This window comes from Saccopteryx leptura, chromosome 2 (genome assembly GCF_036850995.1).
Source record: "Saccopteryx leptura isolate mSacLep1 chromosome 2, mSacLep1_pri_phased_curated, whole genome shotgun sequence".
NCBI classification, from domain to species: Eukaryota; Metazoa; Chordata; class Mammalia; order Chiroptera; family Emballonuridae; genus Saccopteryx; species Saccopteryx leptura.
Genome location: NC_089504.1, coordinates 21,513,283 through 21,528,478, shown reverse-complemented (window position 1 = coordinate 21,528,478; position 15,196 = coordinate 21,513,283). Strand labels below are relative to the sequence as shown.

The following is a 15,196-nucleotide window of genomic DNA, read 5'->3' as shown; positions in this document are numbered from 1 at the left end:
GCTTTATCCACTGCGCCACCACAGGTCAGGCCAAGTTTATTTTTTTTTAACTGTATTTATTTTTTAAATTATTTTTCATTTTCAATTACAGTAGACATATGTTATATTTGTTTCAGGTATACACCCCTGTGGCTAGACATTACATAACTCACTAAGTCCATGATGGCAAACCTTTTTATAAAAACCGCCCACTCGGCCTGACCTGTGGTGGCACAGTGGATAAAGCGTCGACCTGGAAATGCTGAGGTCGCCGGTTCGAAACCCTGGGCTTGCCTGGTCAAGGCACATATGGGAGTTGATGCTTCCAGCTCCTCCTCTCTTCTCTCTCTCTCTCTCTTCTCTAAAATGAATAAATAAAAAATAAAAATAAAATTTAAAAAAAAAAACCGCCCACTTTTGCAGTGCTGGTCAACCTGGTCCCTCCCAGGGACCAGGTTGACCAGCACTGCAAAAGTGGGCGGTTTTTATAAAAAGCTTCTCCATCACAGCACTAAGTGATCATCCTGATAAGTCTCACACCTGACACCATACATAGTTATTAGAATATAATTGACTATATTCCCTAGGCTGTACTTTACATTCCCATTACTATTCTTATTTTTATTTTGTTTTTTTAATTCAGTAAGAGGAAGGGAGGCAGAGAGGCAGACTCCCACATGCCCCCCCAACCGGGATCCACTGGGCAAGCCTACTAGGGGGTGATGCTCTGCCCATCTGGGGTGTTGTTCCATTGCTTAGCAACAGAGCTCTTCTCAGTGCCTAAGGTGGAAGCCGTGGAGCCATCCTCAGCGCCCAGGACCAACTCACTTCGATTGAGCCATGGCTGCAGGAGGGCAAGAGAGAGAGAGAGAGAAGCAAGGGGTGGGGAGAAGCAGATGAGCACTTCTCTTGTGTGCCCTGACCGGGAATTCAACCCAGGACGTCCACACACCAGGCTGACACTCTACCACTGAGTCAACCAGCCAGGGCCCCCATGATTATTCTGTAACAACCAATTTGTACTTCTTAATCCCATTCACCTTTTTCACCCATCCCCCCATCTGCTTTCCATTAAAACATTCTCTGTATCTACGAGTCTGTTTCTGTTCTGCTTATTCATTTATTTTGTCTTTTAGATTCCATTGTTGATAGATAGGTATTTATTATTCATATTTTTACTCCTTTTTTTCCTACTTCTTCTTAGAAGACCTTTTAACATTTCCATAGAGCTTCTACCAGTCAATTTGGAATAGGAATGTGAGGCCAGGGCCTAAGGAGCAGCAGCACAGCCTTCAAGGGGAAGGATCTTTCTCCTATATATATTCATCAAATTGTACTTCCTGTTCCCATTTCTCAGAATATCTATTGGCCCCATACAGGGTATTAAAAGACAGGATTAGTTTATTTAAACTGGTTGCTTGATCATGTGAACATAGTACATAAGCATGAATCCCTGTTTATGGTAGTTTACTATCTTTGACCTTGAACTTGCCACATCTGTCCTTGCTGAAAGCTTACTTATGTCACCAGTCATAATGACTGCAGAAAGCAAAAGCCCAACTAGATAGATTTCTCCTTGTTTAATGTTTTCGAAGATCTAATAAGGAACATGATCCTAATCGTTTTAAAAATAAAAACTTTCTTTTTTATCTTCCTTATCATGGAAGTCAGGAAAGACTGTAGGCAGTCTCCAAAAGAATTGTCTGAAGCTCTAGATTACATTTGCCTGAGCCAGAGAAGAGGGATCATGTGGCAGAGTATGACCATGTCTGTAATCTTTCTGTGAGGGCTAATCTCCATAGTCTCTATGGATTACTGTTTCTTATCCATCATTATGCAATGCCAGGAAAATAAAAAGTTTAAACTAAACCTATTAGAAGTAAGGTCAGCACAAAGACTCAGAATAGCCATCAGAAGTTAGCCTTCTCGCTTATTTCCTAATTCTGCCCATTAATTTATGTTTATTTTGCTAGAAATGCTAGATTTTACAAAGAATTTGGCCCTCTAGCTAAGCTTTCAATTTGTCTGTGTTGGGGGGGTTGGAGGTGGGTAGGAATAGAGGAAACTTCTTTTTTGGTGATCCTCAGAAGTAAACTGAGAAAGAATTACCGTATTTTTCTCTCCGTAAGACGCACTTTTTCCCAAAAAAAGTGGAGGGGGAAACGCCCATGCATTTTATGGAGCAAATGTTCATTTTTTTAGTTGCTGTGGGTTCCCAGACTACTAGAATAGTATTTGAACATTAAAGTCTCTTCTCACTTGTTAATAACAGTGCTAATGGTTGTTAATACTGCTGTTTACATTGTTGAAATATTATTGTGGTATATTTTATTAAATATTTTAACACACCATTTGGTTCAGAATATTTTTTTTCTCATTTTCCTCCTTAAAAACCTAGGTGCGTCTTATGGTCAGGTGTGTCCTTTTTTTTTTTTTTTTTTTTTTAACAGACACAGAGAGTCATAGAGAAAGATAGATAGGGACAGACGGACAGGAATGGAGAGAGATGAGAAGCATCAATCATCAGTTTTTCTTTGCAACACCTTAATTGTTCATTTATTGCTTTCTCATATGTGCCTTGACTGTGGGCCTTCAGCAGACCGAGTAACCCCTTGCTCAAGCCAGCGACCTTGGGTCCAAGCTGGTGAGCTTTGCTCAAACCAGATGAGCCCACGCTCAAACTGGCCACCTTGGGGTCTCGAACCTGGATCCTCAGCATCCCAGTCTGATGCTCTATCCACTGCGCCACCGCCTGGTCAGGCGGTCAGGTGTGTCTTATGGAGTGAAAAATACAATAGATTCTTGAATACAAGGATGTTTTCAAAATTATTTGTATAAATACTGTGCCATACTTATTAAACTGGGGAAAGCAGAAAGAAATGCAAAGCTGTATGACATTCAATGTCAAATGTGCCATTTCATTTCCCATATATAATAGTATTAAGGACAATAGAAACAGGTTGGCATATAGCCAACTTTAAGTACCCAGCTAAAGATAAGGTAAATGTCCCCTTTAGATTCTTTTAGAGAAAACTAGTTTGCCCAAATGGGCAAAAATGGAAATGGAAATACAGTATTCCTAATCTTTCCACCTAGTTATAGAAATTTGGTAACTAAAATATTGTAGGTAGATTTTATCATAGATTGCAAGTTAAGAATCCTAAAGTTTTTTTCAGTTCTATTCTTGAACTATGTATTCCAATATTTTTGTTACTATTCTTCTAGAAAATAATTTTTAAATTTGATGAAGTGGAAGAATAAGGATAAGTGAACTATGGAGGTTTTAAAGAAGAACAGGAGTATTCACCAGGAATTAATATATGCACATAGATTGCCCTAAAACCAGCAATCCAGTGAATCAGTAAATAAACTTTGCTAAGGTTCCACTCATCATTACTAACTTTACACAAGTTCCATTCATTGTAATTGCTTTACAAATCAAAACATTTGATTTCATAAAACTGTAGTACAGTTGCTTTGTGGATCTTGAGCCCAGTTCTTCAAGATAGTAGGGTGGAAATAAATTAGAGGAAACAGTTCTTGAGGGGCAAGTAGTTGAAGTTGGTTGTGGAGTTTAGAGAAACTTGAATAAACCAAAGACAAAACAGCACAGCTCATGAATAAACCATTTTCTTCAGATTAATTTTTTTTGTCAGATTACAAATTTAGACAAGAAACAGTATCACTGTATTGCTGTTCTTTGGTTTATCCTTACTTTAGTACCCATTTTAATTCTGGAAAAGCTAAGCTTGGATCTTCTTAGATCCAAGCTATCGAAGGAAACAGACTAGCACTAACCGACTGCCAGTTTAACTCCTATAAGCAGAATTTCTCTTCTAAAGAGAATGGGTTAGGTATGTTCGATCGCTTTAGGAGATGAGTTATCCCCATATATATGGCACTTCGGCCTGGGCTCAGTGAGAATCTGAAGGCCAGCTCGGAGAACAGCCTGAGGGAGGTGGAGATATGCTATGCCCTGCAGATGGAGCAGCTCGATGGGATCCTGCTTCACCTGGAATCAGAGCTGGCCCAGACCTGGGCAGAGGGGCAGTGCCAGGCCCTGGAGTCTGAGGCCCTGCTGAACATCAAGGTCCAGCTGGAGGCCAAGATTGCTGCCTCTGTCTACTGAAAGAAAGGGAGGGCTTGGATCCTGGTGATGTCCTGGACAGCAGCAACTCCATGCTATCCATCCAAAAGACCATCACCCACAGGACTATGGACAGCAAAGTGGTGTCTGAGGTCAACAACACCAAAGTTCTGAGGTTTTAAGGTAGCAGAAATGGAGACCCCTTGGGGGGCAAAGGCCAATAAAAAGTTCAGAGATTTTAAAAATATATATATATAAGTATACACACACACACACACATTGATCGACTTACGACCATTCGACTTTACGACCACAATCACTAGCCATGACTGCTCCGCGTCTGACAGCACAGGCGTTGCCCAGCTGGGTGTACAACAGTGCAGACCAGCTTCCAGCAGCACTACCATCTCTGCGTGCACCATTTCAACTGTTATCCCAGACTCAGTACAGCAATTTGGGTCTTATGTCTTTGATATTTTTCATCAAACCCCTCCCAAGATGTCTACCAAGAGGAAATTATCTTTGCAAATATTAAACCAGTTGTACTGGTAATGCAGTGTCTTACTTAAACCTGATGAATGTAAAAATAATAAACAAAATGGTGTAGAGATGATACAAATGTCATAAAACGAACAAAGAAAATTATGATATATAATAATGAAAGAAAATTATGATAAAATATGATTTAGAGATTTTTATAACATCATTTCACAGTACTGTACATATAGCCTCCTCAACTTACGACCAAATTGTGTTATGACTTGTCTGTCGGAACCAATCGTGGTTGTAAGTCGAGCACTAGCTGTGTGTGTGTGTGTGTGCGCCTTTCTTTACTTCTTAGTAATACTATCATATTACCCTGTTTATTTCCTTCATAGTACTAATCACGCCATGAAATTGTTCTGTTTACTTGTTTCTCTATCAGGTACCTTCTTTGTCTTATTCACTGTTAAATTACTAGCACCTAGCTCAGAGTTTGGCACTTACTAGAAGCTTTATAAATATTTATTGATTGAGTGGATGGATAATGAGAGGCACATTCAGGCTCATGAATGGGACTGCCTACTTGGAATTTCTCATGCACTCTTTCCCCCGCCAGCTGGAGTTGAGGGACACAAAAAGGGAATCCATCAACACCACCTTCCTCTCTGCCATCCTCAGTTTCTAGCTTCCCACACCCCAGCCCCACCCCCGCTGCAGGAGTTTTTGCTCCTTAGTTTATGTCCCAGATGGACCTTTGCAATAAAGGAGCAATGTGGTAGTAAAAATAGAAGGCTGAATATGCCATCATCTAGTCTTAATTTAATATAGAATAACCAATTTATACCTTGTTTTCAGTGTTCGTAACTCTAATGCCTGACTGGGATTGAAATTGTATATAAATTCTGAGCACACTGCTTGCCTAGGGCAGCACTAGACCTTTTCTTCAAATTTAATTAGCTGAAGGCTGGTTGTTCTACATGTGAAAATGTATTCTTAATATCCTGATTGAACACAGGCCATCCAATTAGGTGAATTATCTGAAGTGCTTGCCTCGTCTACTGACATTTTGATTAGAAAGCTCAAGAGCAGTTAAATTTCATTAATGGCATCAATTTGTCCATCATTACAAAAATTGTGTTTCCTTCACCCCCAAAAAACTACTTTTCCTTATTTCATATATTTTTTAATTTTTTATTTATTGATTCTTTAGAGAGGGAGAGAGAGTGCACGACAGGAACATCTATCTGTTCCTGTACGTGCCCTGACCGGGGATTGAACCGGCAACCTCTGCACTTCCGGACAGTGTGAACCAACTGAGCTATATGGATAGGGCTACCTCATATTTAATTCTGAACATACATTGAAAATAAGGGTTAGGTTTCTGAAACTCGTGGTACAAATCCCTTCTGCCACAATCTCCAAGGAAGTTCCCTATCAGCACAGTTACTCCTCTTTCCATCTCTAGATTATAAAAAATAATTCTGAGTAAAGATGCCTAGGGGAACATTCATTCACTGGATGAAATCCCACATAGAACTGAGTATCGAGAATCAAGATTTTTATATCCTTCAGTTATATATAATCTTTTTTCTTAGAACCCTTCTGCTGACTCAAGTTTTCCTGGAAAAATGAACCATTCCCACCATATGGGGATGAATTCTGTGGACCACAGCAGTGCCACCGTGCCACCTTCTCACCACCACCCAGCCACTTCAGCCTCCCACTCCCATGGCGGGGGAGATGGCAACATGATGATGATGGTGAGTGCCATGGGAGAGGCATCCTGGGCCTGTTCACACACACGGGTAAGAGGAATAACTGAATTATAAGATCGGTAGGAGGTTTTGTTTTTAATTTATATAATGATTTTTAGAGAGAGAGGAAGGAAGAGAGACACAGAGAGAAAGAGAAACATCGATTTTGTTGATCCACTCATTCATGTTGTCATTGGATGATTTCTTTTTTTCTCTGAAGTGAGAAGCAGGGAGGCAGAGACAGACTCCTACATGTGCCTGACCGGGATCCACCTGGCATGCCCACCAGGAGGTGATGCTGTGCCCATCTGGGGCATTTTTCCATTGCAACCGGAGCCATTCTAGCACCTGAGGCAGAGGCCATGGAGTCATCCTCAGCACCCAGGCCAACTTTGCTCCACTGGAGCCTTGGCAACAGGAGGGGAAGAGAGAGATAAAGAGAAAGGAGAGGGGGAAGGGTAGAGAAGTGCTTCTCCTGTGTGCCCTGGCCGGGAATTGAACCCGGGACTTCCACTCGCCGGGCTGACATTCTACCACTAAGCCAACAGGCCAGGGCTGGATGATTCTTGTATATGCCCTCACCAGGGATGGAACTCATAACCTCAACATGTCAGGATGATGCTCTGTTCAACTGAGCTACCTGGCCAGGGATTAGAAGGCTATTTTTAAAGGTCAATTTAGTGACGAGAAAAAGCTAAGGTAGACACAGATAAGTCAAATGATTTGTCCAGGATCATGTGGCAGGCTGTTACAGAGCCACACCAGAAACGGTATTTCCAGTGCCCTTCTGTTTCCTCCTTTCTTTGAAAATTGACCCTTTTCTGAATTAAGTTCTGGTCTTTTATGCTTTATGTCGAAAAGAAAGACAAAAGTTGATGGTGAGGACAAAGGAGAGTACCTGCAGTAGTAATGCTAAACTGACAGAGAAAACCTCCCACGGCATTGAGTATCTCTCATTTCTACCTGCTACTTTTAAGTGTTCTAAACTTCTTTACTTGGAATTCTCATTTAGAATCTCCAGTCTTCTCTAATTAACTTGTTTTGTTTTTCTGACAGAGCATGACCTTCTATTTTGGCTTTAACGATGTGAAACTATTGTTTTCTGGCCTGGTGATCAATACAGCTGGAGGTGAGTAAGCCATCAGGTGGTGTGTGAAGGTGGCGAAAATCTGGAAACCCAGCATCTCATTCTGTTGTAATTACTGAATCATTATGGTTATGATCCATGACTGGCTTGCTTCCTAGGTAAGGATACACAATGCTTATTTTAGAGTTTCTAAAAAAATAATTTAGATACAACATAGGAGTCTTTGGTAGTCTGTTTCCTTTCATCCTTTTCCAGAGTATTTCCTTGTTTGATGTTAGTGGTCATGAATATAAGACTATAGTCAAGTTAAAATGACATAAGCATTTAATATACACATACCACAAAATAACTCTAGGTTAAAAGCTATTGACCTAGTACATTGCTACCATTTTAAAATAAATTAAGCTTTAAATAGTGAAATGATTAGTCCTAAATCAGATAGAATAACTATGTCAGAGCCAGGGCAGGGACCCAGACCTTCTAGTCCTGCCTAGCCCAGTGTTCTTTCTAGTGCACAAAACTGTGCTCTGCATCATTTCTGATGGCTTGGTATGGCCCATCTTAGTGTCACTCCTTAGATTTTGGGTAACCACCCATTTCTTTGTGTTTATAATGTTGAATTGGTGTACCATAAGTTCAAATTGCACAAGCTGAATAGTCAGTTGGCCTGCTTTAGGTGCGGTTATATCTTTGGATCCACAAAATCAATTTGGGAAGAAGAGTAGTTAATTCCGGTAGAATGTTAAATCAGAAGTTTGAATACATTCCTAGCATTACCAGTGCTTCCAAGTTTGAAAGACTAAGAATTGAAATGACTGTTCAAGAAATAGAATCAGCACGTATAAATAAGTTGTTTTCTTCTCCTTTTGCATAACATATTCAGAAATTGAGAGTAGTACCTTTTCTACGTTGTCTTTCTAGCTTGGATAGCATGCCAGCTGATTACTTTGCAATGTTTTACAGTACCACTATCTTTTTCCTTCCCTACTTAGAAATGGCCGGAGCTTTTGTGGGAGTGTTTTTACTAGCAGTGTTCTATGAAGGACTCAAGATAGCCCGAGAGAGCCTGCTGCGCAAGTCTCAAGTCAGCATTCGCTACAATTCCATGCCTGTCCCAGGACCAAATGGAACCATTCTTATGGAGACACACAAAACTGTTGGGTAAGAAGATGAGCAGATCCAGATAGAACTTCTGGAGAGCTGGGTTAGCTAAGCAGCAAAGCAACCATTTTATTTGTAACATCCCTCTTCATGAGTTAGTGATTCTGTATGACCTTGATCAAAATTGTCTTTGGAGGCTTATAGTTGTGGATCATGAGCAGACCAGAGGAGGAATGATAAGAACCCTTCTGCAAACATGAACAGTTGTTCTGAGTTGTAAGTATTGGTACTTTGGAAGAAAGTAAGGAATCCATATTGTAAAATATTTGCCAAAATAATTCAGGGTGTAGAAGAATGACAGGATCCAGTAGATTCCTTTCTCTACAAAGCTGTACCTGCCCAGCTCTAGTCTGATTTTTTTCTAATTTTTATTTATTGATTTTAGCAAGAGAGGAAGGGGGAAAGGAGAAGAAAGAGACAGACAGGAACATCTGTTCCTGTATGTGCCCTAACCCGGGATTGAACCGGCAATCTCTGCACTTCAGGACGATGCTCTAACCCAGGGGACCCCAAACTATGGCCAGAGGGAGGCATGCGGCCCTCTGAGGCCATTAATCCGGCCCCCGCCGCACTTCCGGAAGGGGCACCTCTTTCATTGGTGGTGAGTGAGAGGAGCACAGGATGCATCAAACACAGGACGCCCCAAAGCACGGTGTCGCTCACATACAGTACTACTTCCGGTAATGTGGGACGCACGCGTCACGGCTCCGGAAGCGCGTCATATCACTTGTTACGGCTAGCAGTGACAAATATGGAACCGGACATTGACCATCTCATTAGCCAAAAGCAGGCCCATAGTTCCCATTGAAATACTGGTCAATTTGTTGATTTAAATTTACTTGTTCTTTTTTTTTTTTTTTTCTTTTCATTTTTCCGAAGCTGGAAACGGGGAGGCAGTCAGACAGACTCCCGCATGCACCCGACTGGGATCCACCCGGCATGCCCACCAGGGGGCGATGCTTTGCCCCTCTGGGACGTCGCTCTGTTATGTCCAGAGCCATTCTAGTGCCTGAGGCAGAGGCCACAGAGCCATCCCCAGCACCCGGGCCATCTTTGCTCCAATGGAGCCTCGCTGCAGGAGGGGAAAAGAGAGACAGAGAAGGAGGAGAGGGGGAAGGGTGGAGAAGCAAATGGGTGCCTCTCCTGTGTGCCCTGGCCGGGAATCGAACCCAGGACTCCTGCACGCCGGGCCGACGCTCTACCGCTGAGCCAACCAGCCAGGGCCACTTGTTCTTTATTTTAAATATTGTATTTGTTCCCATTTTGTTTTTTTACTTTAAAATAAGATATGTGCAGTGTGCATAGGGATTTGTTCATAGTTTTTTTTATAGTCCGGCCCTCCAACGGTCTGAGGGACAGTGAACTGGCCCCCTGTGTAAAAAGTTTGGGGACCCCTACTCTAACCAAATGAGCTATCTGGTCAGAGCCAACTCTAATCTCTTTTTGCTTACAATATAAGACTACAAAAATGTCTGTATTTCATCTAAGAAATTTTTTGGATAATTATTGGTTTTTCCCACAGATAGACAAATGCTTTTTGAGCTTCAGTCTTAATAAAAATGTAGGTCTGAAAACTAAATTGGAGTTCAAGCAGTCCTATAGACTAATATCCTACTCTTAAGTAAGCACAGTATTATTTATTCCCATTATACTGATGAGCTCACTGAGGCCCAAACAGGTTGTGACCCACCTAAGGTGACAGAACTAGTCAGTGACAGAAGAAATAAGTAACCAGCTCTCCTGATCCCTAATTAAGTACTTTCTATTACATTGCAATTCTATTTCCATTTTCTTAGAATGTGAACTTTGCAAAAAGGTAGAAGGCCTAAAAATGTTCAGGCAAATAAGCATGGGAGGGTTTAGGCTTAAGGATCCAAGGTGGAGGTAAGTCAGGGAATTAGGCCTTCCTTCCTCTCCCCAACTTCAAAAGAGGGTTCCTCCTGCTGACATATAACCATAATGAGGCATTGCTTATAAACCTGACCACCCTATCATGTTTCATTTCCAGGGACCAATAAACAGCATACACACAAGTACCCATGAGCCCCCGGGGTGGCTGTGAGGGAGTCCAGTTTAAACTTTCATGACAACTGTCCCCCTTTCTCCTGCTCCGCAGAGCTGCCTGAACACTCCCAGGGGTCTTTGATTGTTGTTTCCCTGTTTACTCTGCAGGCAGCAGATGCTGAGCTTTCCTCACCTCCTGCAAACAGTGCTGCATATCATCCAGGTGGTCATCAGCTACTTCCTCATGCTCATCTTCATGACCTACAATGGGTACCTCTGCATTGCTGTAGCAGCGGGGGCCGGCACAGGATACTTTCTCTTCAGCTGGAAGAAGGCAGTGGTGGTGGACATCACAGAGCATTGCCATTAACGTCAAACTCCATGGTGTGGCCTTATCGATTGCAGTGGGAAGCAGTTCCAGACTGGAAGACATGATTCCTACTCCAATCTTCCCTTCTTGCTCCTTATCTCCTTACACACGCACCTGCTCAGCAGAGGTTTAACTTAGAGTCCCAGATCTATAGTGATAACCCCCTGGCTGTTCTTTTTCCTGTGCTGAGATTCCCATTTCTCTTGAGGTTGAAGCCACCCATGAGATGTCTTCTCCTCCACCATTATCTTAGATCCAAGTTACATGTTCTTGTCTAATCCAGGTAGGTTCCTGTTCAATGACTTGATCACCTGCTTTATTCTTAGTCTTCTGTTTTTATTTTTAACAGACAATCTGTGAATTTAGTGGGTTTTTCCTGGATCCGTGGTGGAAAAGGATTAACTTCAGCTAGGATTTATAGCAGCTGAGGGAAATTCTTGCCCAACTAAAGCCAGAACCCAAACTTTAACATTAAAAAATAAGTTAAGTTCCAGTCTTTGGACTCAATGAGGGGAAATACATTGTGCCTTTCACCAGGTGTGATGTGGACAGACGGTGGTTTGAGACTAAATACAGGTCTGGAGCTTGTAGAAGTACGCATTCTTGGGTGACTTACTCATCTATTGTGTTGCCACTTAACATTTTTGATTAGAATGAACTTGTCAAAAAAAAAGGTGACAATCAATTTGAGAAAATAGAAATAGATATTTTAAAATAAAACCATTGACATTTTACTTTGACTTGGTACCTTGGTTTGTCACAACTGAATGAAGCAAGTTTGAATCATTATCTCCCATTACTGTTTATGTGTGTCTGCCTGTAAACCAGCGGCTTTCAAACTTTAGCATGCATTAGAATCATCGCAAGAGCTTGTTAAAAACAACGATTGCTGGGCCTGGACCCAGAACAATTGGCATTTCTAACAAGTTTTAACAAGTTGTGATGCTTCTTCTGATAGTCAGGGGACCATAGTTTGAGAATCTCTGCTTTAAACCCGATAGGGTGAGCATGGGAATTTGAATTACTGACTGGCAGGTGGTATGTCTGGGCTTCACTTGTGTAATAAATGCTGCTGGTCAATACTTAATCATTCCACAAACATTTATTCAGCTCCAACTGTGTGTATGTGTGCCCAAACACACAGGCACAAAGGGCTGTAGCCAAAGTAACTTTTATCAGCATGTATGAACTCACTAGTCCTTATTTTTAAAGAGCTGTAGTTTCTTGGAAATAGCTTGAAGGTTGAGATAGACCTTTGATCTGCAATGTAAATTAGCCAGTCATAGGCCAGAAGGACAAAAGTCTAGCCCTGTCTTTGGAGAGGCTTAGGGTGTGGTCTGCTTATGGCCAGATATTCCTTAGCCCACAACATCTATGCCCACACCAGGACGATCCTCATTCTCTAAGTGACCTGACCATCTTTGTTACTCTCGGGGGCTTAATTAGATCACAAGAGGCCAAAACCTCTTTTCTCAATGAAGAATCACATTGGGTTTTTATCTATTCAGTTGTTAGTCTATGCTGCAGCTTTGTTCCCAGTCCAAACTACCTCTATAAAGTGAAGTCTTCTATGCTGGTCTATTAAATCCTGCCCTCCTTGGTGCTAGACTCCAGTTGTGCCTCAGGGCAGAAGAGACAAAACACAGCTATCCTGTTGGCCTCTGTGGCGGTTATGAAGTTTGTACTTTCTCTGTGGGTACAGTTAAATATTGGAGCAAGGAATGTGTACGTCCACGGCTTTGAACCAAGAGAGGGTTATGAGCCTACTGGATTGAGGTTAAAACCTAAGAACCAACATTTAGAGTTTTATGCTTTTCTCTCATTCCAACCCCTTGCAATGCTGATATTTAGCATGAGCAGAGTGAATGACAGGTACTGACATAGTCCCACGTTAAGGTGTAAATAGCCTGTTCTTGTCTCAGAAGCCAAGGAATAATACACCTTGAGAAATAAAGTAAGAACGATAGTAGTGACCCTGGTGCTCTCTAGAAAACGGCATGAACTGCTATAAAATACCCTTTAGGAACAGGAGCTTATCATTAAGATAAAAAAAAAAAATCAAGGCCAGTTAAGACAAAGTGTGAATTTGAAACTCCCAGAGAGAAACATCATTTGGGACTGGTTTTTAGGTAGTCAAGATAGAATCTCCTGAAAACCTGAATTCCAGCAATTCTTAGACTAGGTTGCCAAAGCAAGAAGCTAGTGAAGGAGGGAAAACAAGAATCAAGCGTATTCTTTCTTGAGCACTTGGATTGTGATACATATATACAGTGATCCTGTTGATTTTCATTTCTGTATCCCTGGTTCATTTGGAATTAGTGCCTGACTTCTTTGTTCCTTTTGGACCCAAATTTCTCTTTTCCTCCTTCCCTGTTCAAATCAGCTAGAAACCTGTATCCCATTCTTTGGCCCCTATTTTGCTGTCAATTTCCCTGTCTTTCATAGCTAAAAGATCATGTCTTTTATTCCATATATCTAGTTCATTAAGTTTCCCTAGCCCTCCTGATGCAGTGGACATTACTATGCAGTGACAATAGATACCAACCAGAAGTGTATTACTTGGTAGACCTTTAAGCACATTTCAAGGAGCACTGTCCCACTGGAATTTCTATAAGGTTGGGTAAAGGGCTACATAGTATCGACTGCAATTATAGAATCTTAGTTGGTCTCTCCAGTCTATGCTGGAGGAACACTGTCCCTCAGTGGTGACAAACAGGGAATCCTCTGTGTCCACCAGGGAATTAGAGATTCAAGTTTCTTCACTACTATGGTAGGATGGTCTGGAATTCCCTTTTAGGCTGTGGGGCACTGGTCCTGAGTTCTAGCCACAAAGGGTTAGGAGCTGGAAGGGGAGGGGCAGGGGGTACACTTTCATGTCACTAACTTTTGATCCTGCCCTCTCCAGCTGCTTCTTTTAGAAAATACATCTAAAGATACAAAGTCTGCATTTGATACAATGCCTTAATCACTGGGTCTACAATTAATGTTGCCTGTTTTAGACTGTAAGCTCCTGGAGAGCAGTATTGCTGTAGTAGGAACGTTTTAACAGTGTCATGTACAAAAGAACAAAATAAATATTTTGATTTTGTGATTCTACGCATGTGTTTACCCAGAGTGAGACCAGAATAAGTGGTCTCATCCTTGTGCACCGAGTCTTGACCATTATCATAGTATTTAAGATGTCAGTCTTGAGGTGGCATGATCCCTTTGTTTTCATAGCATTCTCCTCCTACTCAACTTAAAATGACAAGCTAAGATAACAGAAGATCTACGTGAACAAAGGAGACAGGGTCTTCGCAAAGCTGCAAACATCTCAGTATACCAAGGATTCCAGAATTTAAAAGCTAATTTGTATCACAATTCCTTCCCTATATTTATGTGGTTGGGCAAGAGGTCGAGTTGGGCCTCTAGGAACTTCACTCTTGAATCTCGAGATGAGCACTGGCCTGGCCTGTCCCTTTAGTAATGCCAGGATGCTGGTATTATGCACCCTTCCTACTGGCCCGCAGATGGCCATCTTGCCATTCAGCGCCATTTCTAACCTCACAGTGTAGTATGATAAGCATGGACTTTGGAGTCAAGCATAACTGGGTTTGAATCCTGGCTCCACCACTTACTAGAAAATGGGACCTTCAGCAAGTTATTTTAATAATCCCTAAGCCTTAGTTTTCTCGATTATTAAAAATAAAAATTTATTAGAAGGCAATACTAGTACCTATCTATTTGAATTAGGAACAGTATGTATAAAGCCCCAATATATAACAGGCATTCAAGCCATAGTAAGTATATATATATATTTTTTTTTTTTTTTTTATTTCCTGTCAACTCCCACCAAAATATAATCTTCATAAAGGCAGAAATTTATTTTTTGTCTACTTTGTTCACTGCTATATCACTAACTCCTAGAAAATGCCTGGACCTTGGAGGAGCTTAATATTTGTTATTAGATAAAAGAATATAAAGCTCAATAAGTTATATAGCACGTGCTCTAAGGAACTCACAAAATGATACTAAAAAGATAAAACAGTAATACTAGCAAAAATGACATTTATCCAGCTCTTACTACGGGCCAGTCATGGTGCTAAACTCATGTCACCATTTCATTCAATTTCCACAATGGTCCTATAAGATAGATACTATTTCCATCATATTGATATGAAGACAAAGGCTCACAAAATTGAAATCATTGGCTCCAGATAACAAGAAGAAAGTGATTGTGCTGGAATTTCAGCTCAAGACACTTCAGTCCACAATCCATGATATTTACAATC

At 41.2% G+C, this 15,196-nt stretch overlaps 1 protein-coding gene across 1 annotated transcript in view; it reads left to right on the top strand.

Annotated features, from left to right (window-relative positions):
- Positions 1-14,021, top strand: part of SLC31A1 (solute carrier family 31 member 1) — a 38,146-nt gene extending 24,125 nt beyond the window's left edge. The window contains exons 2-5 of the mRNA XM_066367405.1: positions 6,145-6,309; positions 7,360-7,432; positions 8,383-8,551; positions 10,724-14,021. Coding sequence (XP_066223502.1) covers positions 6,178-6,309; positions 7,360-7,432; positions 8,383-8,551; positions 10,724-10,925 — 576 coding nt within the window. The 5' untranslated portion in view covers positions 6,145-6,177 and the 3' untranslated portion in view covers positions 10,926-14,021. The remainder of the gene's footprint in view (positions 1-6,144; positions 6,310-7,359; positions 7,433-8,382; positions 8,552-10,723) is intronic.
- Positions 14,022-15,196: the final 1,175 nt, after the last annotated feature.